The 21,009-nt window shown below is 40.3% G+C and overlaps 2 protein-coding genes across 3 annotated transcripts in view; one reads left to right on the forward strand and one right to left on the reverse strand.

Moving 5' to 3' along the window:
• The window catches only part of CAMKMT (calmodulin-lysine N-methyltransferase), a 396,457-nt gene extending 393,223 nt beyond the window's left edge, over nucleotides 1-3,234 (reverse strand). The window contains exon 1 of the mRNA XM_004582906.3: nucleotides 3,103-3,234. The gene's annotated coding sequence lies outside the window, so the exon portion shown is untranslated. The remainder of the gene's footprint in view (nucleotides 1-3,102) is intronic.
• Nucleotides 1-21,009, forward strand: part of PREPL (prolyl endopeptidase like) — a 50,742-nt gene that overhangs the window by 15,620 nt on the left and 14,113 nt on the right. For both annotated transcript variants that reach the window (XM_004582776.3, XM_058667996.1), the window contains exons 2-7: nucleotides 3,112-3,234; nucleotides 4,302-4,368; nucleotides 5,219-5,425; nucleotides 6,925-7,060; nucleotides 17,662-17,878; nucleotides 18,467-18,652. In XM_004582776.3, the coding sequence (XP_004582833.2) occupies nucleotides 3,112-3,234; nucleotides 4,302-4,368; nucleotides 5,219-5,425; nucleotides 6,925-7,060; nucleotides 17,662-17,878; nucleotides 18,467-18,652 (936 nt within the window). The remainder of the gene's footprint in view (nucleotides 1-3,111; nucleotides 3,235-4,301; nucleotides 4,369-5,218; nucleotides 5,426-6,924; nucleotides 7,061-17,661; nucleotides 17,879-18,466; nucleotides 18,653-21,009) is intronic.

The raw sequence follows: 21,009 nt of genomic DNA on the forward strand, positions 1-21,009 counted from the left end.
CTTTCTGGCACAAGGTTATACTGTCGTACTCTACTGTAGAATTAGCAATGATACCATCATTTTAAGGCTCAAAGATCTAATTTACTTTTGTTTTCTGTCTGCAAATTTCAGCATTTTTATCATAATTAAGTTACACATTTCATTATCCTATTTTATACAAGTATTTTTGTTAGAATAGCTTTGTAATGAACCAATTGGAAGGTGAGAAGACGTGCTCCTTTTTTTTTACTTATGGAGTGAAAGCACGTGTAGTCTCAATATTTAAAGCTGGAGCCTTTCTTAGTTCTACCTCCACTTGGTACATATGTGCCCTTTCAAAATATGTATATTTTTGCTTTAAAAAAATATTCATTTCATCTCAAAGACAGATTTGAGGAAAGAAGAAAGACATAGAGATCTTGTTGGCTCCCCAGTTGGCCACAATGGCCAGGGTTGAACCAGTCCTAAACTAGGAGCAGGGAGCTGCTTTGGGTCTCCAACATGGGTGCAGGGAACCAAGAACTTAGGCAATTTTTAGCTACTTTACCAGGTATATTAGTTAGGAGCTAACGTGGAAGTGGAGCAGCCAGGACTCAAAACATGTCCATATGGGATGCCAACATGATAGGAGGATACTGACCCTACTGTGCCATAGCACTGGCCCCACAGAAGTGCCCTTAAAACAGCTCAACCTTTGAAGTATTAAGATTCATAGCTGAAATAGCTATCTTTAGATGTGCACCTTCATGATGATGCTAGCTGAAAGTGAAAAAACATTAAGTGTCACAAGATGTTGGGACAGTAGGGGAGGGACTTAGGGAGAGAGTTAGGGAAATCTCAGAACCTGTGGAACTGTATCATAAAATAACAACAACAAAAATGTTGGAAAAGAACAAAATCAAAAACCAGCTTGGAATAGCTTATGGATACCATAAAATCTCAGTGTCTACGGGAGTAATTACTTTGCAGGAATTATTTATAAATGTGTGAATTACCACTATTATTTTACTGAGACACTCAAAAATCTGCTGGTTTATGAATTATTTTGGTTCACAGAAATTCAGTTGACCAGAATATATTACACAGAAAAGTTAAGAAGACAGATTAAGAGAAGCCTGAGTCCCAAATCTGTTGTTTTTAGTTTTTTGTTGGTCATAGTTCCCAATAAGAATGGGGACAGACCCCTGTTCCGTGATCTAGCAAAATGTCATAGAAGCTGCAGCGAATAGAGTGAGGTACTTTTCTTAGCTCTGCTGGCTCTCCCTCAAAGATTTAGTGGGGATTGTAGGGCACAGACAACTTAGCCAAAAATAAAATACATCTCTTATTACTGGATGATAATTGCAGGATTGATTTTTAGTTACCTTATTTAAAATGCACGGTTTGTTTTAGGTGATTTTAGGGATAGGTAATTTTTGTAATATTGAGACAGATATTTTAATTTACTGCCCTAAATATCAACCATGGATTTTATAGAAATACTAAAAATAATAATAATAAATAAATAAAACTAAAAAGTAGGTCCCTGCAGCGTGGCCTAGCGCCTAAAAGTCCTCGCCTTGAACACCCCGGGATCCCATATGGGCGCCGGTTCTAATCCCGGCAGCTCCACTTCTCATCCAGCTCCCTGCTTGTGGCCTGGGAAAGCAGTCGAGGACGGCCCAAAGCTTTGGGACACTGCACCCGCATGGGAGACCTGGAAGAGATTCCTGGTTCCCAGCTTTGGATCGGCATGGCACTGGCTGTTGCACTCACTTGGGGAGTGAATCATCGGACTGAAGTTCTTCTCTCTATCTCTCCTCCTCTCTGTATATCTGACTTTGTAATAAAAATAAATCTTAAAAAAAATTAAGAAATAAAAAGTAAACATTTAAGCCTCCAGTTTCGGAGCTGTTAATACCAAGATAAATTTACCTAATATCACTTTTCCATGAACTTTTCGAAGTACCCATGCATGTTGTTATAAGTATTGGTTAAATCATTGAGACTATCATGGTGGACCATTATTACTGATATGAGCCTAACACAAATTATATAATCAAAAACAAAAAAGGAAACACTCATGAAAATGATTTTCCATCTTGTTTGTTGTGATTTTGTTTATCTTGCATTTGATTTTAGGCCATAAACTCTATTATTATAAACTGTACTTGTAGCTTTCATTCATAACAGCACAAATACAGTATTGTGCATGTCCTTGTGTAATAAATATTTAGCAGCTGTTGGAGGTTCTCACCAAAGACTTGGTTCCCCTTCTGGCACAGATCACTGTGCAGTTGTCATCTCTGGCAGAGAGCTGAAGTTAAAAAATCCTGGCCAGAATTTGTTTGCTTACAATGTGAATTATTGAACATCTTTTTCTATTTGACGGTTGAGGATTTGGCTTGTCTAAATTTAATCGTTCACAGGATATTTGCTTATTATAGACCAATGACAGCACTCAACTTTTAGATACTCCAAATAAGGCACAATTAGTGCTTATTTCACACTCTGTATCTGTGTTCATGTTCACTGTTCATTATTTTCCCCTGTTTTCATAAAGTGAATTTTCGCTCAAGGTGAAATTCATGTTTATCAGTTCTGTTTGAGGAGTTATTGCCATCGGAAGAGAAATTATGATTAATTAACACATACTAATTTCCTGTATTCTGACTGAATAACTTTACATTTGTTAGTAAAGATTATGTCGTCTTGTCCCTTTGGTACTTCTCTTAAGAGGTAATCCATTATTTATAAAACCAAGTGGATTTTTCCCCTGCCTTTCATTTCTGACTATTAAATATTTGAAAGTGCGTGGGCTTTCCTCTTTTTTATAAGTGAATATAAATCTTTCTCACAGTATTTCTTCTGAACATTCTTAATGCTTATACATTTTAAGAATTATTTTAATATAAATGGCTTAATATAAAATATAGGAGAATAATATTAGTGTCAAATCTCTTTTTTTATTGAAAAAAGTCATTTTATTGATAGGAAAGAATATTTAAGACCTGCAAAATGCATGTTAGTATGCAGGTATAGGCCTAACATTGTAATCTTTGCATGAAAGAAAGGTAAATTAATTTTTAAAAGCAAAGGTGTCACTTGTCCCAGTTTGAAATATTGTAATCATACCAGTAAAACTTCTTCTAGGATCATCTGCCTATTAAAGAAGAAAACAAAAAATCCCTGTCAGAAAACATGGATGCTTTTGAGAAAGTGAGAACAAAATTAGAAACACAGCCACAGGAAGAATACGAGATTGTCAATCCAGAGGTAGGATATACCGTGTCTTCTTCTTCTTTTTTTTTTTTTTAATTCACATTATCAGTTAAGAGGCAAATCAGGTATCTTGTGATTCATACACATAAGCCCACCTGCAAAACAATACCTCTTTTGACCTTTCAGGTAAAGCTACAAAACTTAATAAGCATAATGTGATACTCAAATTTAATGGTAAAAACTAAGGTGAACTTCCAAGCACTGTTAAAGTTCAAGCTTTCAAAACATCAGTTATTTCTGATTAAAAACTGTACAGTTTATTCCAAAAAGTTTAAATGAAATTTACATTTTCATTTTTAAAATGTGCTCATCTACTTTTTTTTAGTAAAAGGAAGTGTATTTTGGAGTAATAACATGAAAACTGCATTTAGTGGTTATCATAGATTAAGTGCACATCAAATTTTTCAGTAAGATTGAAAAATAGAACCATAGATTATAAATGAAAACAATAGATACACCAGAGTGGAAATAGTAGTGGGTTAAAAATCAGGAATTCTAGATTCAAATCAATGCCACTAACAGTAAATAATGTGTTTTCAACCACCTGAATTAATAATTCAGGTAATATTGAGGTGTTGGAAAAGAGTAGTACTTGTTGGTAATTCATTCTCTCCATTTCAAACTGCTATATTTGTTATCCCCAAGAATAAGAGCTTGTGTGTAACATCAAGTCTAGACTATGCACATGTGGTGGCGACAAGAGATTTTAAAAGAAAAGTTTTCAGGATGTGTAAGCCAGTTTTCTCATCTGCCTCATTTGGGATTTTCTTAAGGATGCCAGTTGGTCTCTGACAGTTGATTCCTACTATATAGATACCAGGAATTCCAAACCTGTGTCTGAAGACATGAGAACTAACATGCTTCATAACACTTTTTTACTGCCTCTTGCATCTAGGAGAGGCAAGGATTGTGAGCATATGGGAATGATTTAGCAGTGATGTTGTAAAAGGAGATCTATTTTATGGTGCATACATGTTCATAGACATCAACAAATCTACCTGTTATAACAAATCCCACTAAAAGGTTAAAATACTAAATACACCTTTTCTTCTCATTTTCAGATTAAACATGGCGGTTTTGTGTATTATCAAGAAGGCTGCTGCTTGGTTCGTTCCAAAGATGAAGAAGGTACAACACACTGTTGCTGTTAGCATGCTCTAATTTTTCAAGTTTCACATTTTTTTTACCAGGAAGTTTCACATTCTTCCGGTATAAATAAGGTTCTGTAAGTGGTTTCTCAACTACCTTTTTATTAAATCACTTTCTTTAACATCTGAGTTTGCTAAGATAGATTTAACAACAACTATAATCATAAGCTTTGGGAGGGAAAATGGAAATAGAACTGGGCATTTGATGACCATCTGCTATGTATCAGGTACTTCATATACATCATCTGATGTTTATTCTCTCTAGGTTGCGTAAGATCTATAAACACTAGACTGTAACAATAATGAATAATAGCTCATGTTGGTGCATAGAATAATGAATAACATAGGGTAATATTAAATAATCAGTTCAGTTCATGTGCAAGTTGCCATCAGAAATGAAGGAAACCAGAAAATGGCATATTCAGGAGAACTGTTGATTTAAAACATTGCTGTTGGGCCCGGTGCAGTGGCCCTACTAGCTAAAGTCCTCGCCTTGCATGCTCTGGGATCTCTTATGGGTGCAGGTTCGTATCCCAGCTGCTCCACTTCCCTTCTGGCTCCCTGCTTGTGGCCTGGGAAAGCCGTCAAGGATGGCCCAAGGCATTGGGACCCTGACCCATTTTGGAGACCCAGAAAAAACTCCTGACTTCAGATTGGCTCAGCTCCATTTGGGGAATGAACCGGCAGATGGAGAATCTTTCTTTCTGTCTCTCTCTGTAAATCTGACTTTCCGATAAAAATAAGTAAATCTTTTTTAAAAAATGCTGTTCTTAGAACTTTTAAAGCTGTTAACTTATGAAGTTATTTTTTTGGTTCTTTTCTTTATACAGCAGACAATGAGAATTACGAAGTTTTATTCAATTTGGAGGAACTTAAACTAGACCAGCCCTTCATTGATTGTATCAGGGTTGCTCCAGATGAGAAATATGTGGCTGCCAAGATAAGAACTGAGGGTTCTGAAGCATCTACCTGTGTGGTTGTGAAGCTCACTGATCAGCCTGTAATGGAAGCTTCTTTCCCAAATGTGTCCAGTTTTGGTAAGCCACCAACAAAAATAGTGTGTATGTTTGCAAGATAGCACTGGGAGAACTGCCCAAACTTCTGAACCTGTTTATGCTCATATGAATGAATGAATGAGGTAGGAGATAATGAGTAGCTGATTTATTTATACAAATGAACTCCTTATTTTTCTGTTTGCCTCTTATTCAGAAGATCTCTGCTTTAATTATATACTTAAATGAGTGATTTTCAAATAGTATACATGTTTTTAGAAGAGTTGCACTCAGAGCGCAGTTGTATGTTGTATTTTGAGATAATAGTCATTTTTGTTTAGAATAGATTTTTCACATCTGTATCTTAGTATTTATGCAACTTTAGAATTGAATATATATTTTTTTAAAATTCCATGTTATCTTATAGTATGAACACTGGAAATTGCCCCAAATCAAGGCACTTGGAACATGCTAAAGTAACTCATCAGTAGAAGCCATAACATTTTTAAGAATAAAACAAGCTTTAACTTTTAGCATTTGTGATTGAGTAATATACCCATATCCATTATTCTCCCTTTCTGTTTTGTGCCATTCTTCCCCCATTGTTGAAGTGTTCTGGGGATGAATTCAGGTTACACCTTATTGCATGGTTCCTAGCACCTGTATTTTGTACACTCGAGCCTATGAAATCAGGATGCATGTTGTACTCCACAGTGATGGCTTACAGTCACTGTCAGCCAGGTGGCAGTCATGCTGCAACGGTGGGAAAACTTTCATTGATGTTTTTCATGAAATCAGGAACAAGCATTAGAAAGTGTTTGGTAGGGGCAGGGGTTTCATGTAGCAGTTTAGCCACTGATTGGAATGCTTACATGCCTTTCCGAAGTACCTAGTTTGAGTCTCATTCTACTCCTGATTATAGCTTGCCTCCAGTGCAAACCGTGGGAGACAGCAGCTCAAGAAGCTGACTTCTGCCACCTGCAAAAGAGCCTGAATCAAGTTTCTGGCTGCTTTGTTTGCAGCCCTGACCATCACAGGCAGTGAAGCTGTATATGGGAGTTCCCGCTTCTGTCTCCCACTCCCTGTGTCTCTCAAAATAATTAAATAAATAATTCAAATATATTTAGTTGTTTGAGATACCATCATGTGGCTTTGAAGCACACCCAGAAAAGATACCGGAATGGAACAAAGTCACCCGGTAGTTCCTCAGTCACAATTTGCAGATATAAAAAGAGTTCATCTGAAAGCACATGGAACTTTACCAACATCTTTCCTAAATTCTGAGCGTCTCACTCTTGGTTAGAAAACTGAGTACCCTGAGACTGATAACTGCTTGCAAACTGGGGCATTAGTATTTTATTCTCTGGAACACAAACATATTATGAAGCCCATTCGTTCACATCTAAATCAAATGTGTGTGATACTTGTGTTTGGGTATTCAGTGATAAACTTGCACACATTTCTTCTCTTGAGCACTTAAATTAGCATATACTGTTTTTTTCTTTTCATCTGTATGTATTCGTCTATGTTTGATTTTCTTTCAGAATGGGTCAAGGATGAAGAAGATGAAGATGTTCTGTTTTACACTTTCCAGAGGAATCTTCGCTGTCAGGATGTTTATCGGGCCACTTTCGGTGATAACAAGCGTAATGAGCGTTTTTACACAGAAAAAGACCCAAGGTAATAGAATAATGCAACTGAAACTTGTTCTCCGATTTTTTTGAAGTGTTGTTCTTCATTGATGTAAAAACATTGATTTTGATTGTAATAGGTATAATAATGGGGTGATCATTCTTTTTGTATTTGTTCAAGTTGGAGTCTGTTTAGAATCCAAGTCCAGAGTTAACATTAACACATACTAGATTGTAATGCCAAGTTGCACATATTTATCTGTCAGGCCTCTAAAAATTGCAGAAGGGTTGTTAATTAAGTATTCAGTGGGTTTGCCATATGTAGTAATTATAGGCCTGCTGTGAGTCGTAACTAACACACCATTGTGTCAGTTATGCAGCTTTAACTACTCATTTTAGGTAGATTTTCTGACTTCTAAATTGTTTTGCCTTGAGCAATATTAATCTTAAAAATTTTTTTTTTTTTAAGATTTTATTATTGGAAAGCCGGATATACAGAGAGGAGGAGAGACAGAGAGGAAGATCTTCCATCCGATGTTTCACTCCCCAAGTGAGCCTCAACGGGCCAGTACGCGCCAATCCGATGCCGGGACCAGGAACCTCTTCCGGGTCTCCCACGTGGGTGCAGGGTCCCAAAGCTTTGGGCCGTCCTGGACTGCTTTCCCAGGCCACAAGCAGGGAGCTGGATGGGAAGTGGGGCTGCCGGGATTAGAACCGGCGCCCATATGGGATCCCGGGGTGTTCAAGGCGAGGACTTTTAGGCGCTAGGCCACGCCGCTGGGCCCTCTTAAAATTTATTTTAAATAATCTAATACTTTGGTGGTTCTTCCTTAAATGCTGACGTTTGCTCTGATTTCCAGGACTTATACTTTACTACATAACCAGGGGTGGGAAGAAGTAATGGTAGATTTTTTTATCTGGACGACATCTTGACTCTTGCCCAGATACACTTTTTGAAATGATTTATGGAAAAATAAATTTTGCCTTAGACACAGATTGCATTGAGTGTGTAAATTGCTTTAGAGACATTTTCATGTTGGCCTTCCATTCCATGAGCAAGAAAGATTTTTCCTTTTTTTTCTGTGACCTTGATGATTTCCTTTATCAATGTTTTAGAATTTCATCAAGGAGATCTTTAACTTTTTTGGTTAAATTTATTCCTAAGTATTTCATTTTGTGTATTTGTATGGCTTTCGTGAATGGAATGTCGTTCCTAATTTTTTGGTGAGTTCATCGTTAGCATATTTTTTAAAGTGAGGTTTTTTGCTTTTGTTTTGTACCTGTAGCTTAAATGAATGGATTAACCAGTTCTAACAGCTTTCTGGTACAGTGCTTTTAAGTTCTTCCAAGTACAGCATCATGTCATCTACAAACTTTTTTTTTTTTAAACTCTAAGCTTTTTGATTTTGATGCCACTTATTTCGTTACCATTCCTAATATTCTTGCTAATCCTTTCAGTAATATATTGAATAAGAGTGGTGAAAAGTTAACACCTTTAGGCTTGGTACAGTGACATAGCAGGCTAATCTAGTCCTCTGCCTGCAGTACTGGCATCCTACATGGTTGCTGGTTCTACTCCAGGCATCTCTACTTTCAGTCCAGCTCCCTGCTAATGTCTGAGAAAGCACTGGAGGATGGTCCAAGGCCCTGTGCACCCATGTGGAAAACCTGGAAGAAGCTTCTGGCTCCCCCTTTTGATTCAGCACCGCTCTGGTCATTGCGGCCATTTGGGGAATGAACCAGCAAGTGGAAGATATCTGTCTCTGTGTCTTTCTTTCTCTCTCTCTCTCTCTCTCTCTCTCTCTCGCTCGCTCGCTCTCGTTCTTTCAAGTGAAAAATTAAAAAAAAAAAAAGCCAGGGGGGGGGCCCGGTGTGGTTAACCTAATGGCTAAATGCTTGCCTTACACACGCCAGGATCCCATATGGGCGCTAGTTCATATCCTGACTTCTCCATTTCCCTTCCCTGCTTGTAGCTTGGGAAAGCAGTAGAGAAAGGCCCAAAGCCTTGGGACCCTGCACCCACGTGGGAGACCCAGAAGAAGCTCCAGGCTCCTGGCTTTGAATTGGCTTAGCTCTGGTTGTTGCAGCTACTTGGGGAGTGAACCAGCCATGGAAGATCTTTCTCTCTGTCTCTCCTCCCTGTAAATCTGACTTTCTAATAAAAAAATCATCCAAATACATTTTTTAAAAAGGGAACATACTTGTCCTATTCCACGTCGGAGTGAAAATTCTTTCTCTATTCAGTGTGAGAATGGCTATTGCTTTGTCATACATAGCCATTATAATTTTGAGGCACATCTCTTCTGTACGTAATTGTGGAGGGTTTCTTTTCCAATCATAAATGGATGCAGATTTTTACTAAATGTTTTCTCTATCTCTGTTGGGGTTACCATATAGTTTTGGTTCTTCATTCTGTTGGTGTAATTGATATTTGTTGATCTGCAGGTATCAAACCATTCTTGAATCTGAAATCCCACTTGATGTATGATCTTTTTAATGTGGTTTCGGATTCATTTTGTTAATATTTTGTTGCGCTTTTGCATCTGCTCATCAATGTGGGTCTACAGTTTTCTTTTTATGCTGCCTTTGGTTTGTTGTTCAAGTGACACTGCCCATCCTGTGGAGCATTTTGGAACAGTTTGAATAAGTATGGAGTTAGTTCATCTTTAAAATTTTTCTAATGTCAAATTCAGCAGGAAAGCAATCATGTACTAGAAATGTCTTTGATGGAAAACTTAATTACTGCTTTAATCTCTTTGCTTGTTAAGGATCTGTTTAGATTTCTGCATCTTCTTGACTTAATTTTAGCAGGTTATTATCCAGAATTTTACCCATATGATTTCCACTTTGCTAGCACAAATTTTTCATGGTTTTTCCTTTGCTTCTTTTTTTTTTTTTTTTTTTAGGTTTTTGTTTTTGAAAAGCTAAGTTAGAAATCTTGCATCTGTTGGTTAATTCCCCAAATGGCTGCAGTTGCGAGAGCTCTTCCAAGCAGAAGCAAAGAGGCTGGGGTTTTTCTGAGTCTCCCAAATGGGTGCAAGAGCCCAAGCACTTGGACTATCTTCTGCTGCTTTCACAGGATGTTTTGTCAGGGCAGCTGCTTAACCCACTGCACCACAACTCTGACCCCCATGGTATTCTTATAGTCTATTGTATTTTGATGATGTTGACTGTAATGTCTCCTTTTTTCTTTTTTTTAAAGATTTTTTATTATTTTTTTTTTATTGGAAAGGCAGATTTACAGAGAGAAGGAGAGACAGACAGATCTTTAGTTCGCTAGTTCACTTCCCAAGTGGCCTCAGTAGGCTGGAGCTGAGCCAATATGAAACCAGGAGCTAAGAGCTTCCTTCAGCTCTCCCATGCAGAGAAAGGGTCTCAGTGCTTTGGGCCATTCTCTGCTGCTTTCCCAGGCCACAAGCAGGGAGCTGGATGGGAAGTGGAGTAGCCAGGACACAAACCAGCGTCCATATGGGATCCTGGCAGTTGCAAGGTGAGGATTTAGCCACTAGGCTACTGTGCTGGGCCCAATGTCTCCTTTTTCATTTCTGATTTTTTTTTTTTTTTTTTTTTTTTGAGCATTCTTGTTAGTCTGGTTAAAGGTTAGTCAATTTTTTTATCTTGTAAAAAAATCAGTTTTGGGGAGCTTTTTTAGTTTCAGTTTTATTCTGCTGTGATCCTTATTATTTCTTGCCTTCTGCTAATGTGGTGTGGTTTGTATTTTCGTGTTCAAAATGCATCATTAGTTCATTTTTTGAGACATTTTTCTTTTTTTAATGGAGATACCCAATATTATCAACTTTCCTGTTAATTTGATTAATTCTTTTTTATTTTACCAGTGATTCATTGGTCATTCATTAGCATGATGTTTAATGCCTGTGTATTTATGAGTGTTATTGTTCTTCTTGGTGTTGATTTGTAGTTTTATTCCTTTATGGTCCGAGAAGATATAATTTAAATTGTTTCAAATTTACTGAGACTTGATTTGTGGCCTGATACATGATCAATCCTAACAAATGCTCCACATTGCTAATAAGAATGTTTATCATACAGCTATTGGATGAAATGTCTTGTAAATGCCTGTTAGCCCCAGTTGCTCAATTGTGTTTCAGCTCTGATGGTCTCGGTTTTTTCTGTCTAGGTGATCTGTCCACTGATGAGATGGAGTGTTAAAAAAGTTGCCCCACCCCAACACACTGTTATGTTTGAGCTCTGTCCCGTTAGGTCTGGTAGTATTTGCCTTCTGTGTCTGGGTACCCTTGTGTTAGGAATGTATGTTTTTGGTTGTTGTATCTTCTTGCTGAATCGATCCTTTGTCACAATATAATGTACTACTTTATCTATTTTGACAATTTCTGATTTAAAGTCTGTTTTATCTAATACAAGGATATCTATACCTGCTTGGTTTTTGTTTCCATTTGCCAGGTTAAATCTTTCTCTAGCCATTCATTTTCAATCTCTATGTATCTTTTTTGTGAAGTGAATCTTATAAATGCCACATAGTGGCATTTTGATTTTCATTTATTTATTTATTGTCTGTTCAACCAACCTAAATCTGTTTGATGTGGAATTTGTTCTATTTTCATTCAAGATTGGATTAATAGATAAGAACTAACACCTGTTGTTTTGTTGATTGGTTCCTGACTACCTGGTCCATTAGTGAATTTGGTATTTTCAAAAGTAAACTTTTATTTTTTTTTTAAGATTTACTTACTCGTTTGAAAGTCACACTTATAGATCTTTAATCAGCTGGTTCATTCCTCAGATGGCCATAACAACCTAGGCTGATCAAACTCAAAACGAGGAAATTTCTTTGAGGTCTCCCCCGTAGGTGAGAAGTAGCCCAAACACTTGGGCTATCTTCCACTGCTTTTCCTAATCTATTCCCAAGGGGTTGGATTGGAAGTGGAGCAGCACGCGCCCAGCGGCGTGGCCTAGCTGCTAAAGTCCTCGCCTTGAACATTCTGGGATCCCATATGGGCTGTTTCTAATCCCGGCAGCCCACTTCCCATCCAGCTCCCTGCTTGTGGCCTGGGAAAGCAGTCGAGGACGGCCCAAGGCCTTGGGACCCTGCACCCACGTGGAAGACCTGGAAGAGGTTCCAGGTTCCCGGCATCGGATTGGCGCAGCACCAGCCATTGCGCTCACTTGGGGAGTGAATCATCGGATGGAAGATCTTCCTCTCTGTCTCTCCTCCTCTCTGTATATCTGACTTTGTAGTAAAAATAAATAAATCTTTAAAAAAAAAAAAGTGGAGCAGCAGAGAGGTGTCTGTATTGTGGCCAGTGGCTTTACTCACTATGCCATAGTGGAGCTCCACTGATATTTACATGTAATATAGGACTCCTCAGTATTTCTCGTATTGCTGCTCTGGTGGTGGTGAATTCTCTTAGTTTTGGCTTGACTGGAAAATATTTTATTTCTCTTTCACTTAAAAATGATAGCTTTCCTGTATATGATATTGGAAGGGGTTGTTTTTATATATTTCATTGGAAAGTCAGATATACAGAGAGGAGAAGAGACAGAAAGATCTTCCGTCCATTGATTCACTCCCCGAGAGGCCGAAACAGTGCCAATCCGAAGCCAGAAGTCAGGAGCTCCTTCTGGGTCTCCCACGTGGATGCAGGGTCCCAAGGCTTTGGGCCATCTCCGACTGCTTTCCCAAGCCACAAGCAGGGAGCTGGAAGGGAAGCAGGGCTGCCGAGATTAGAACCAGCGCCCATTTGGAATCCCAGCATGTGCAAGGCGAGGACTTTAGCTGCTGTTTTTCTTTTAAAACCTTGAATATAGTACGCATTTGTTGTGACCTGTGAAATTCCTGCTGGCAAATCTGCTGTTAGTCTAATTGCTTTCTGTTTTATGTGACTTGACACTTTTCTCTCTCCTTTAACTTTTAACAGTTTGACAACAGTATGCCTTGGAGAAGATTCTTTTTCGTTGTTTCTGCATGGGGTCCTTTGAGCTTCCATTATCTGGATGTTCAGGTTTCTCTTAAGACTTGAGAAATTTTTAAGCTATTATTTAGTAGGTTCTCAGCGCCGTCTTCCTTTCCATCAGGAATTCCTGTGATATGAACATTAAGTCATTTAATAGTATTCTGTATTTCGCGTAGTCTTTCTTAATTTTCTTCATTTTTTTAAGATTGATTTATTTTTATTGGAAAAGCAGACATTTACAGAGAAGAAGGAAAGAAAAAGAAAGATCTTCCCTCTGCTGGTTCATTTTCCAGGTGGCCACCAACAACCAGAGCTGAGCCAATCTGAAGCCAGGAGCTTTTTCCAGGTCTCCCTCCTGGGTGCAGGGTCTCAAGGCTTTGGGCCAATCTCGACTGCTTTTCCAGGCCACAGGCAGGGAGCTGGGTGGGAAGTGGAGCAGCCGGGACACGAATCAGCACCCATGTGGAATCCTGGTGTATGCATTGCAAGGACTTTAACCACTAGGCTAATGCGCTGAGCCCATTTCTTCATTCTTTATGTTCGAATGGTTTAGTGTAAAATTTCCTCCACTTGGCCTATTATGCTCTTGAGACCATCAATCATAGTTTTTCATTTCACTGATACAGGTTTTTATCTCCAGAAGTTCTGTTAGGTTCACTCTTCATTATTTCTATTTTCTTTGTGAATGTTTCATGCTTTTTGCTCGTGGATTTTCCCATTTCTTTAAGCTTTCTGTATTGAATTGTATAAGCATTGTGTTGACTTGCCTTAAAATTATGATTTTTAATTCTTTTTCTGTCATATTATAGATTTCCTTTGGATCAGTCTTTTATTCTGGAGAACTATTACTTTCTTTTGGAAATGTCATGCTTCTTGTTTCCCATGTCCCTGCATTGATACATGTGAATCTGGTGAAATAGACCCTTCTTTATGCAGTAGGTTTTATTACGAAGAGTTCATCATTTAGTTAGAATGCAAGGTGCCACTTGGTGTTTTGCTTTGGGTTTGGTTGCAGGTGAGGCCGGAAGTATAACCTCTAAGGGATTTGCCTTAATCAGTGTCAGCTATTTTTTAAATGACAGCTGTAGGCAGATGCAGTTCATATGTGTAGAAATGTAACTTTAAGGTCAGTGTTGGCCTACCAGGGTGTATGTCTTAGGACCCAGAGAGTAGTTATACTGGGAATTGTGGTAGCGTGGAGAACTATACGAGTGGGGCTATCCCTTTGCTGCATTGGCACAACTTAGTGATGCTGCGGCCATGATACCAATATTTGTGGCTCTCGATGGACCATTTGTCAGTTACTGCTGGAGGATTGTGTCTGGTGTGTGGGTTGAGAATATCAACATCTGCCGTACCAGGACCAGGGGATGTGAAAACCCTGCTTCAGCCCTTCGGGGTGACTGAGGTGTACAGGCAGTCCTATGCTAGCTGCTATGGGTCTGGAGAGGTGGAATACAGGACCCATGAGAAGATTCCAGTGGATTTGAGGAAATTAGTGGTGATGCAGGGTACAGTGGGGTCACTACCCAGATCTCCCAGGGTAGGAGCCAGGTGTTGGACACAGGGGTAGCTACCTGTCTGGAGCACAACAGTGCAGGTAGAATGCTCCAGGGACTGCATATGATTACAGATGAATATAAAGATTATTAACAGCAACAGTAACAGTCCTGGTTCCGCAAGGCATGGATGAAAGTGTCCCAAGCTCTCCCAAGGCCTGCAAAGGTGTTGCTGGAGCCTGTGCCTCAGCGCGGGTGAGCTGGGAGATGCAGAGGGAACCTCCGTAGGTTGAGTCTGGATTCTGTGTGGGCGGATGCTGTTAGCCCTAGGAAGTTTAGGGGAATCCCTTTGGAGTGAGCTCAGCTCCATAGCTTACGCCCAAAACTCCCGGAGTAGCAGGATGCAGAGGCTCCACTCTCCACCCACAGGTTGCCCTGACTGTGCCTCTGGTTGCTTCTGGTGGCATCAGAACAGATCAGCAGCAGTGTGACTGCACACAACTGTCGCCGCCACTTAGTGGAGGAGGGTAGGGAAGGGGCATGGTTCCCCTTCCCAGAGCCAAGCAGTTGCTCAGACTCCAGACTGGAGGTCAAGTCAGTGGGGAATTGTGGAATTTTTCCTCCACTAGAGCTCCATTAACCAGGAGTGCAGCAGCTTCTTCCAACCTTGGGAAGATAGTGACTCCCAAATGGCAGCTGGCCGTGACGCTTGGCCAGCCACAGCAGTATGTCTGTCCTTCACTGCCCATGGAATCTACTCTGGTCTGTCATTTCCCCCTGGAAACATGAGCCTGCCTTTTTTTTCCCCAAGATCTTGTCATCTCATAAACCGTTTAAACAGTATGATTTGTACAATATCTGAACAAGTTTTGCAAGAGAAAAATGGAATTTATTCCTGAATCAGTGACACATACCTACTACTCAGAACAAGAAAACCAGCCCTTCATTTCATTAAAATCTCAGGGCTGATAAAGGATCTTTAAGAAAATTTGACAAAATCCCCAGATTATATTAAGAAATGAAATGTCTGTAAATAGATATAGGTAACCAAGCATATATGTATACTCTCACACATGAGTGGTATAATGGAGACTAGCATACTCAAAAGTAACGTTATGTTGCAGGTACTCTGGAATTTTCAAGACCAAAAAAAATAATGAAAATCTGCAGAAATCACATTTTTTTCATTATTGTGGTCCATAGGACTGATCTCCAGGAAAAGTTTTTTTTTTTTTTTTGACAAACTCATTTTTTAATTTTACATTATCTACTCCTAGTAGCCTAGCTTTAGGAAACTCATTTTGAAAATGGAACTGCTTACAAATGTGCAGAAGAGGCTGTGTCATCCCAGCCAGATCATTTAACTGTATTTCTATTACATCAGGAGAGCTGCTTATTCAAAGCTAATTTTATGTTTCAATCGAGTTCTTCCAAGAGTTGTGCATGGATAGTGCCTGTTTTGAATATTAAATCTTTTATTTTCCAGAGCATTTAACTTATACATTCTAAGGGTGGTATAATCAGGACTATGAAGAGAAAAATCTAAACAGATTTTTGAGTTGCTGCAGAACAAACCACACCCCCACACTGTGGGAAGTGGGGTGCTGAAGCCGCTCCCCAGAATAGGAAAGCCGGAATAGGAGGGGCCGTTGCAAGATGGCAGCTGGCCCAGGGCCAGGAGGTGAAGTTGGTGAACAGCAGGTAAACAGGAAGTCACAGGGATAGGCTAATACCGTCACTGCGATTATGTCGTTGATACTGGTCTATCACGTAGCGCCAAGTGGACCCACGGGGAGAAATGATTGGTGGAGAACGATATAAAAGTAGCTGGTAAAAGCTAGGCAGGGACAGACGAGCAGACTGGGACGACGGACGACAGACGGATGGAGAAAGAAGGGACCAGGGAGAAGGAGGACGGGCAGGAGGGAGGGTGCCAGAGAGAAGAAGCGGGGAGGAAAGCTTAGACCAATGGGGACAGGAGCAGCGGAGAGAAGGTTTTAAACACAGCCGCCTTTAGCAGTAAGGGGTCCAGTTGCAGTTCCGGCTTTTCCCAGACCCTCAAGAGTATGACTCGGCGTTTTAGTGCCACCACTGCTGGGCGGCGACACCACACAACGACATCATCCTTTTTTTTCTGGTACGACTGCTACTCATTGCACCACTGGCAGTTAGGGACTGTCACCAAGGACCAGGAGCAGGGCTCAACTGGAAGAATCCAGGAGATGGGTTAGCAGTGGAAGGCTCTAGTAATCCAAACCCTAAGGATTATGCTAAGGCAGGCTCCAAGAAACCTACACCAAACACCTTACATCTTGGAAAGTTCAAGAGGAGTTTTGGAGATATGTATTTAACTTTTCTTTGAATTTAGTCTGTTGAAGCCTAGAGTTAAGCATGTTCCTGAATTGTACAGCTGTTATTATAGCAAAATAGGCACTCCTAATATACCTTTTGCTATTCCTTTGTAATCCTAGTATAAAGAAAAGCCTGAGACACCTTCTTTCTCTGGCAAGTGGTTTTAGTCTTATTTCTTTAATAGATTGGTTGATCTTGAACAAGTCATGTCTTGTTCAGTTCCTGTCTATTTTAATACTTTATGCTTGAAGATTGGATAATGGCATTCATGTATTGCTTCTACATGTCTTCAAGAACATACATTTATTGGTGCTAGGTCTCATTCCTTTGGGCCTACCTCTCTATGCAACTTCAAAATCCATGCAAATAATATAAGACTTATCACTTAACATAGCCAAAGTATATTGCAGAATGAGAAATTGAAGTTTGCTGCTCATGTAAGTGTAGAATCTGCAACCAGTACAATTAATAAGAATCATTAGGAGCAGGTACTGTGGTGCAGCAAGTTAAGCTGCCACTTGTAACACCCACGTTCCATACCAAAATGCCAGCTTGAGTCCTGGGTACCCTGCTTCTGTCCAGCTTCCTGCTAATATATCCTGGGAAGCCTCAGGTGAGGCCCTGCCACTCCCGTGGGAGGCTCGGATTGAGTTCCCTGCTCCTAGCTTTGGCACAGCTTTGATTACTGTAGACATTTGGAAAGTAAAACAATAAACAGGAGATCAGTGTGTGTCCAATAATTTTTAAAATTTTGTTTCCTACCTGCATTGCAAATTAATATGCACATGGACTGTCTGAAATAATTGCCTTTAACAAGTTGACATGCCTGTTAAATTCACTAGGATCTTGTATCTCTTTCTCTCCAGCTATTTTGTTTTCCTCTATCTTACAAAAGATAGTCGTTTTCTCACCATAAATATTATGAACAAGACCACTTCTGAAGTGTGGTTGATAGATGGCCTGAGCCCTTGGGACCCACCAGTACTAATCCAGAAGCGAATTCATGGCGTCCTTTACTATGTTGAACACAGAGATGATGAATTATACATCCTCACTAATGTAGGAGAGCCAACAGAATTCAAGGTAATCCTGGATTGTCCTCGTCCCTGTTTGGGCTGCTCAGTCAGTGTCAACATGTTTGCACCAGCATTTCTTGCTCCAAGAGTCAGTTGTTTACACTTTTGTTCAAGTGTAGAAATTACTGCTCCCTTCCTGAGTGTAACCAATTCCATTTCCTTTCCCTTAGAGCTAATATCCCTACATATTTTAATCATTACTAAACTTTAAATGAAATATTCCATTATATGTTATCCAAATCTAGCGGCTAAACAGAGCAGATTTATAAACTGATGAGTAGTCAGTTTTGATTGAGCTGGGCATCCTGATGTCATCAGAGTCGGCTGGCTTGTCCGTGCCCTTGGCTTTCAGCTAAGAACTGAGCCCTGCCAGCTCAGCACCCGGCAGGCTAGCATAGGCCCATCCACACGGCAGTGCTCACACTGAGTTCCCTGAGTTCCCTGCCCTTAGCTTTGGCTTCGTCCCTGATGCAGTGTTACCTCTTCAGCACTTGACAAAGTTGTGATGGTTAGTATAGTCTCATTTTCATTGGTTTCATCTTAGTGCTGTAGCCTTCGTGATTTGTTGCCTAAATATCTTCTTTGTTTCACACAGCTAATGAGAACAGCAGCTGACACTCCTGCTATCATGAATTGGGATTTGTTTTTCACAATGAAGAGGAATACCAAAGTTGTAGACTTGGACATGTTCAAAGATCACTGTGTTCTGTTCCTGAAGCACAGCAATCTGCTTTATGTGAACGTGATTGGTCTGGCGGATGATTCTGTTCGGTCTCTAAAGGTACACTTCATTCTCGAAACATGTATTCCGTTTAGTTGAAAAGGACATTAAATTGTGATAGCAGCATACTTTTTCTTAACTGCTGTCCCAAACACCCATCCTTGCAATATACTTTTTCTTTTTTTTTAAGATTTACTTAATGTGAAAGGGGAAGTTACAGAGAGAAGGAAAGACAAGAGACAGGCAGAGATCTTTCATGTGCTAGTTTATCCTCTATGTGACCAATGGCCAGAGCTGAGCCAATGCAAAACCAAGAGCCAGAAGCCTCTTCCAGGTCACTCATGTAGGCGCAGGGGCCCAAGGACGTGAGCCATCTTTTGCTGCTTTCTCAGGCCATCGAGCAGGGAACTGGATCAGAAGTGGGGCAACCAGGACTAGAACTAGTGCCCATATGGGATGCCAGTTCTGTAGGTAGAAACTTGGCCTACTATGCCGCAGTGCTGGCCCTTTCTGTCTCACCTTCTCGCTGTTAATCTCACTTTCCAATAAAAAAAAATAAATCTTAAAAAGAAAAAAAAAATGTGTTTATCTGTTTGGAAGTCAGAATTTCAGAGAGAGTGAGAGGGAGGTATCCTTTATCTACTGGCCATATGGCCACAACAGCCAGGACTGGGCCAGACCAGATCCAGGTAACTTTTTCCAGGTTTCCCACGTGAGTGCAGGGGCCCAAGCACTGGGGGTCACATTCCACTGCTTGTCCCAGGCCGTTCGCAGGGAGCTGCATTGAAAGTAGAGCAAGTAGAACACGAAGTTGTGCACATATGGGGTGGCAGTGTTGCAGGTTGTGACCCTATCCACTACACAACACTGGCCCCCAAGGAATTTAATTTCAGTGCAGTTTAGCATACTGGCTCTTTATCATGTTTAGGAGGCTTGTTATAGCATTACTTATACTGGAAGGCCCTTGCTTTAAGTGCTGTTTCACTGGAAGTACTATCCTATGGCCTTGTTTTCAAAAGTAAAATGAAGTGTTACTATATTTCTCATTTTGTCTCTTTATCACATATTTCTAAAACTTTGGATACAATAATAACTCTGGGCATTTGGCGCTGGTTCCTAACCACTGGTTGCTCTTCCCCCTTTTCCTGTCCCCAAGCAGTGTAATTGCCACACCCAGTGTGTTTCTGTTACTGTGAATTTGTGTCTGCATCATCTTCTCTCTGCAACTTTCTTGCCAGGGTGGGCACTGAGAGGAGTCAGGGAAATCCCCAGCTGCACTCTTGGCTCTCTGCAGGCTGGATACTTGGTAATGACTGATCGCCAGGAATGATAACCTGCCCTCACGGTGAACAGGTTAAGATAGGTGAATGCAACCTACCACCAAGCTGTCTGGTTTTAAATTTCTTTATTTGAAAGAGGAGAGAGAGAGAGAGAGAGAGAGAAAGATCTTCCATCTCTAGTTCACTCCTCTTAGGGAGCTAATAGTCTTGCTAAAGCCATGAGGTCCGTGCAGGTCTCCCACAAGGTGGCAGGGCCCCTGTGGCCTTCCGCCGCCATTTTCCCAAGCACATGAACATGGAATTGGATTGGAAGTGGGGTAGTAAGCATGCAGACTGGCACCCATATGGGTTCTGTTGCTTGAAACGTTTCCCTCTAGTAATTTGATTGGGTCAGATCATACATTTAGATCCTTGATCTGTTGCAAGTTGACTTTTGTATAAAGTGTACTGAGTTTGTACAAGGTGTGCTGAGTTCACGCGTTTGCCTGAGTAAATTCTGTCTTCACAACACCATTTGTTGAAGAGACTACATTCTAAGTGGATTGATTTTAGCTTGTTTGTGAAAGGTTAGTTAGTTGTAGCTGCATGGACTATTTTCTGTGGTTTCTGTTCTGTTCCATTGACCTACATGTTTATTTTTGTGCCAGGACCAAGCTGTTTTTGATTATAACTGCCCTGTGATATATTTTGAAATTTCATACTGTGGTGCTTCCAGCTTTTTTGTAGTTGTTGTTTAACATTGCTTTAGCTATTTGAGGGTCTCTTGTAACAGATTTTGTTATGAATAAAACTTTTAACCTTGGTCTCCTTAGTTTTCACAAAGCATCCAAGGCTTTTTGATAGTTTGGAACCACTTCGTCTAAAGCTATGACAGTCTGCTACTGTCATGGGTCACGTGGACAGGGTCTTCAAGTCCTGTGGACTAAGGGACTCGGTACTTTGTGTCATCCGTGCAGTGCCTGGTCCCAAGGGTCTTCAAGTCCTGTGGACTAAGGGACTCGGTACTTTGTGCCATCCGTGCAGTGCCTGGTCCCAAGGGTCTTCAAGTCCTGTGGACTAAGGGACTCGGTACTTTGTGCCATCCGTGCAGTGCCTGGTCCCAAGGCTGGAGCAATGCTGTCTTCTCCCATCTCCAGT

The sequence above is a fragment of the Ochotona princeps genome, chromosome 8, assembly GCF_030435755.1.
Source record: "Ochotona princeps isolate mOchPri1 chromosome 8, mOchPri1.hap1, whole genome shotgun sequence".
Lineage (NCBI taxonomy): Eukaryota > Metazoa > Chordata > Mammalia > Lagomorpha > Ochotonidae > Ochotona > Ochotona princeps.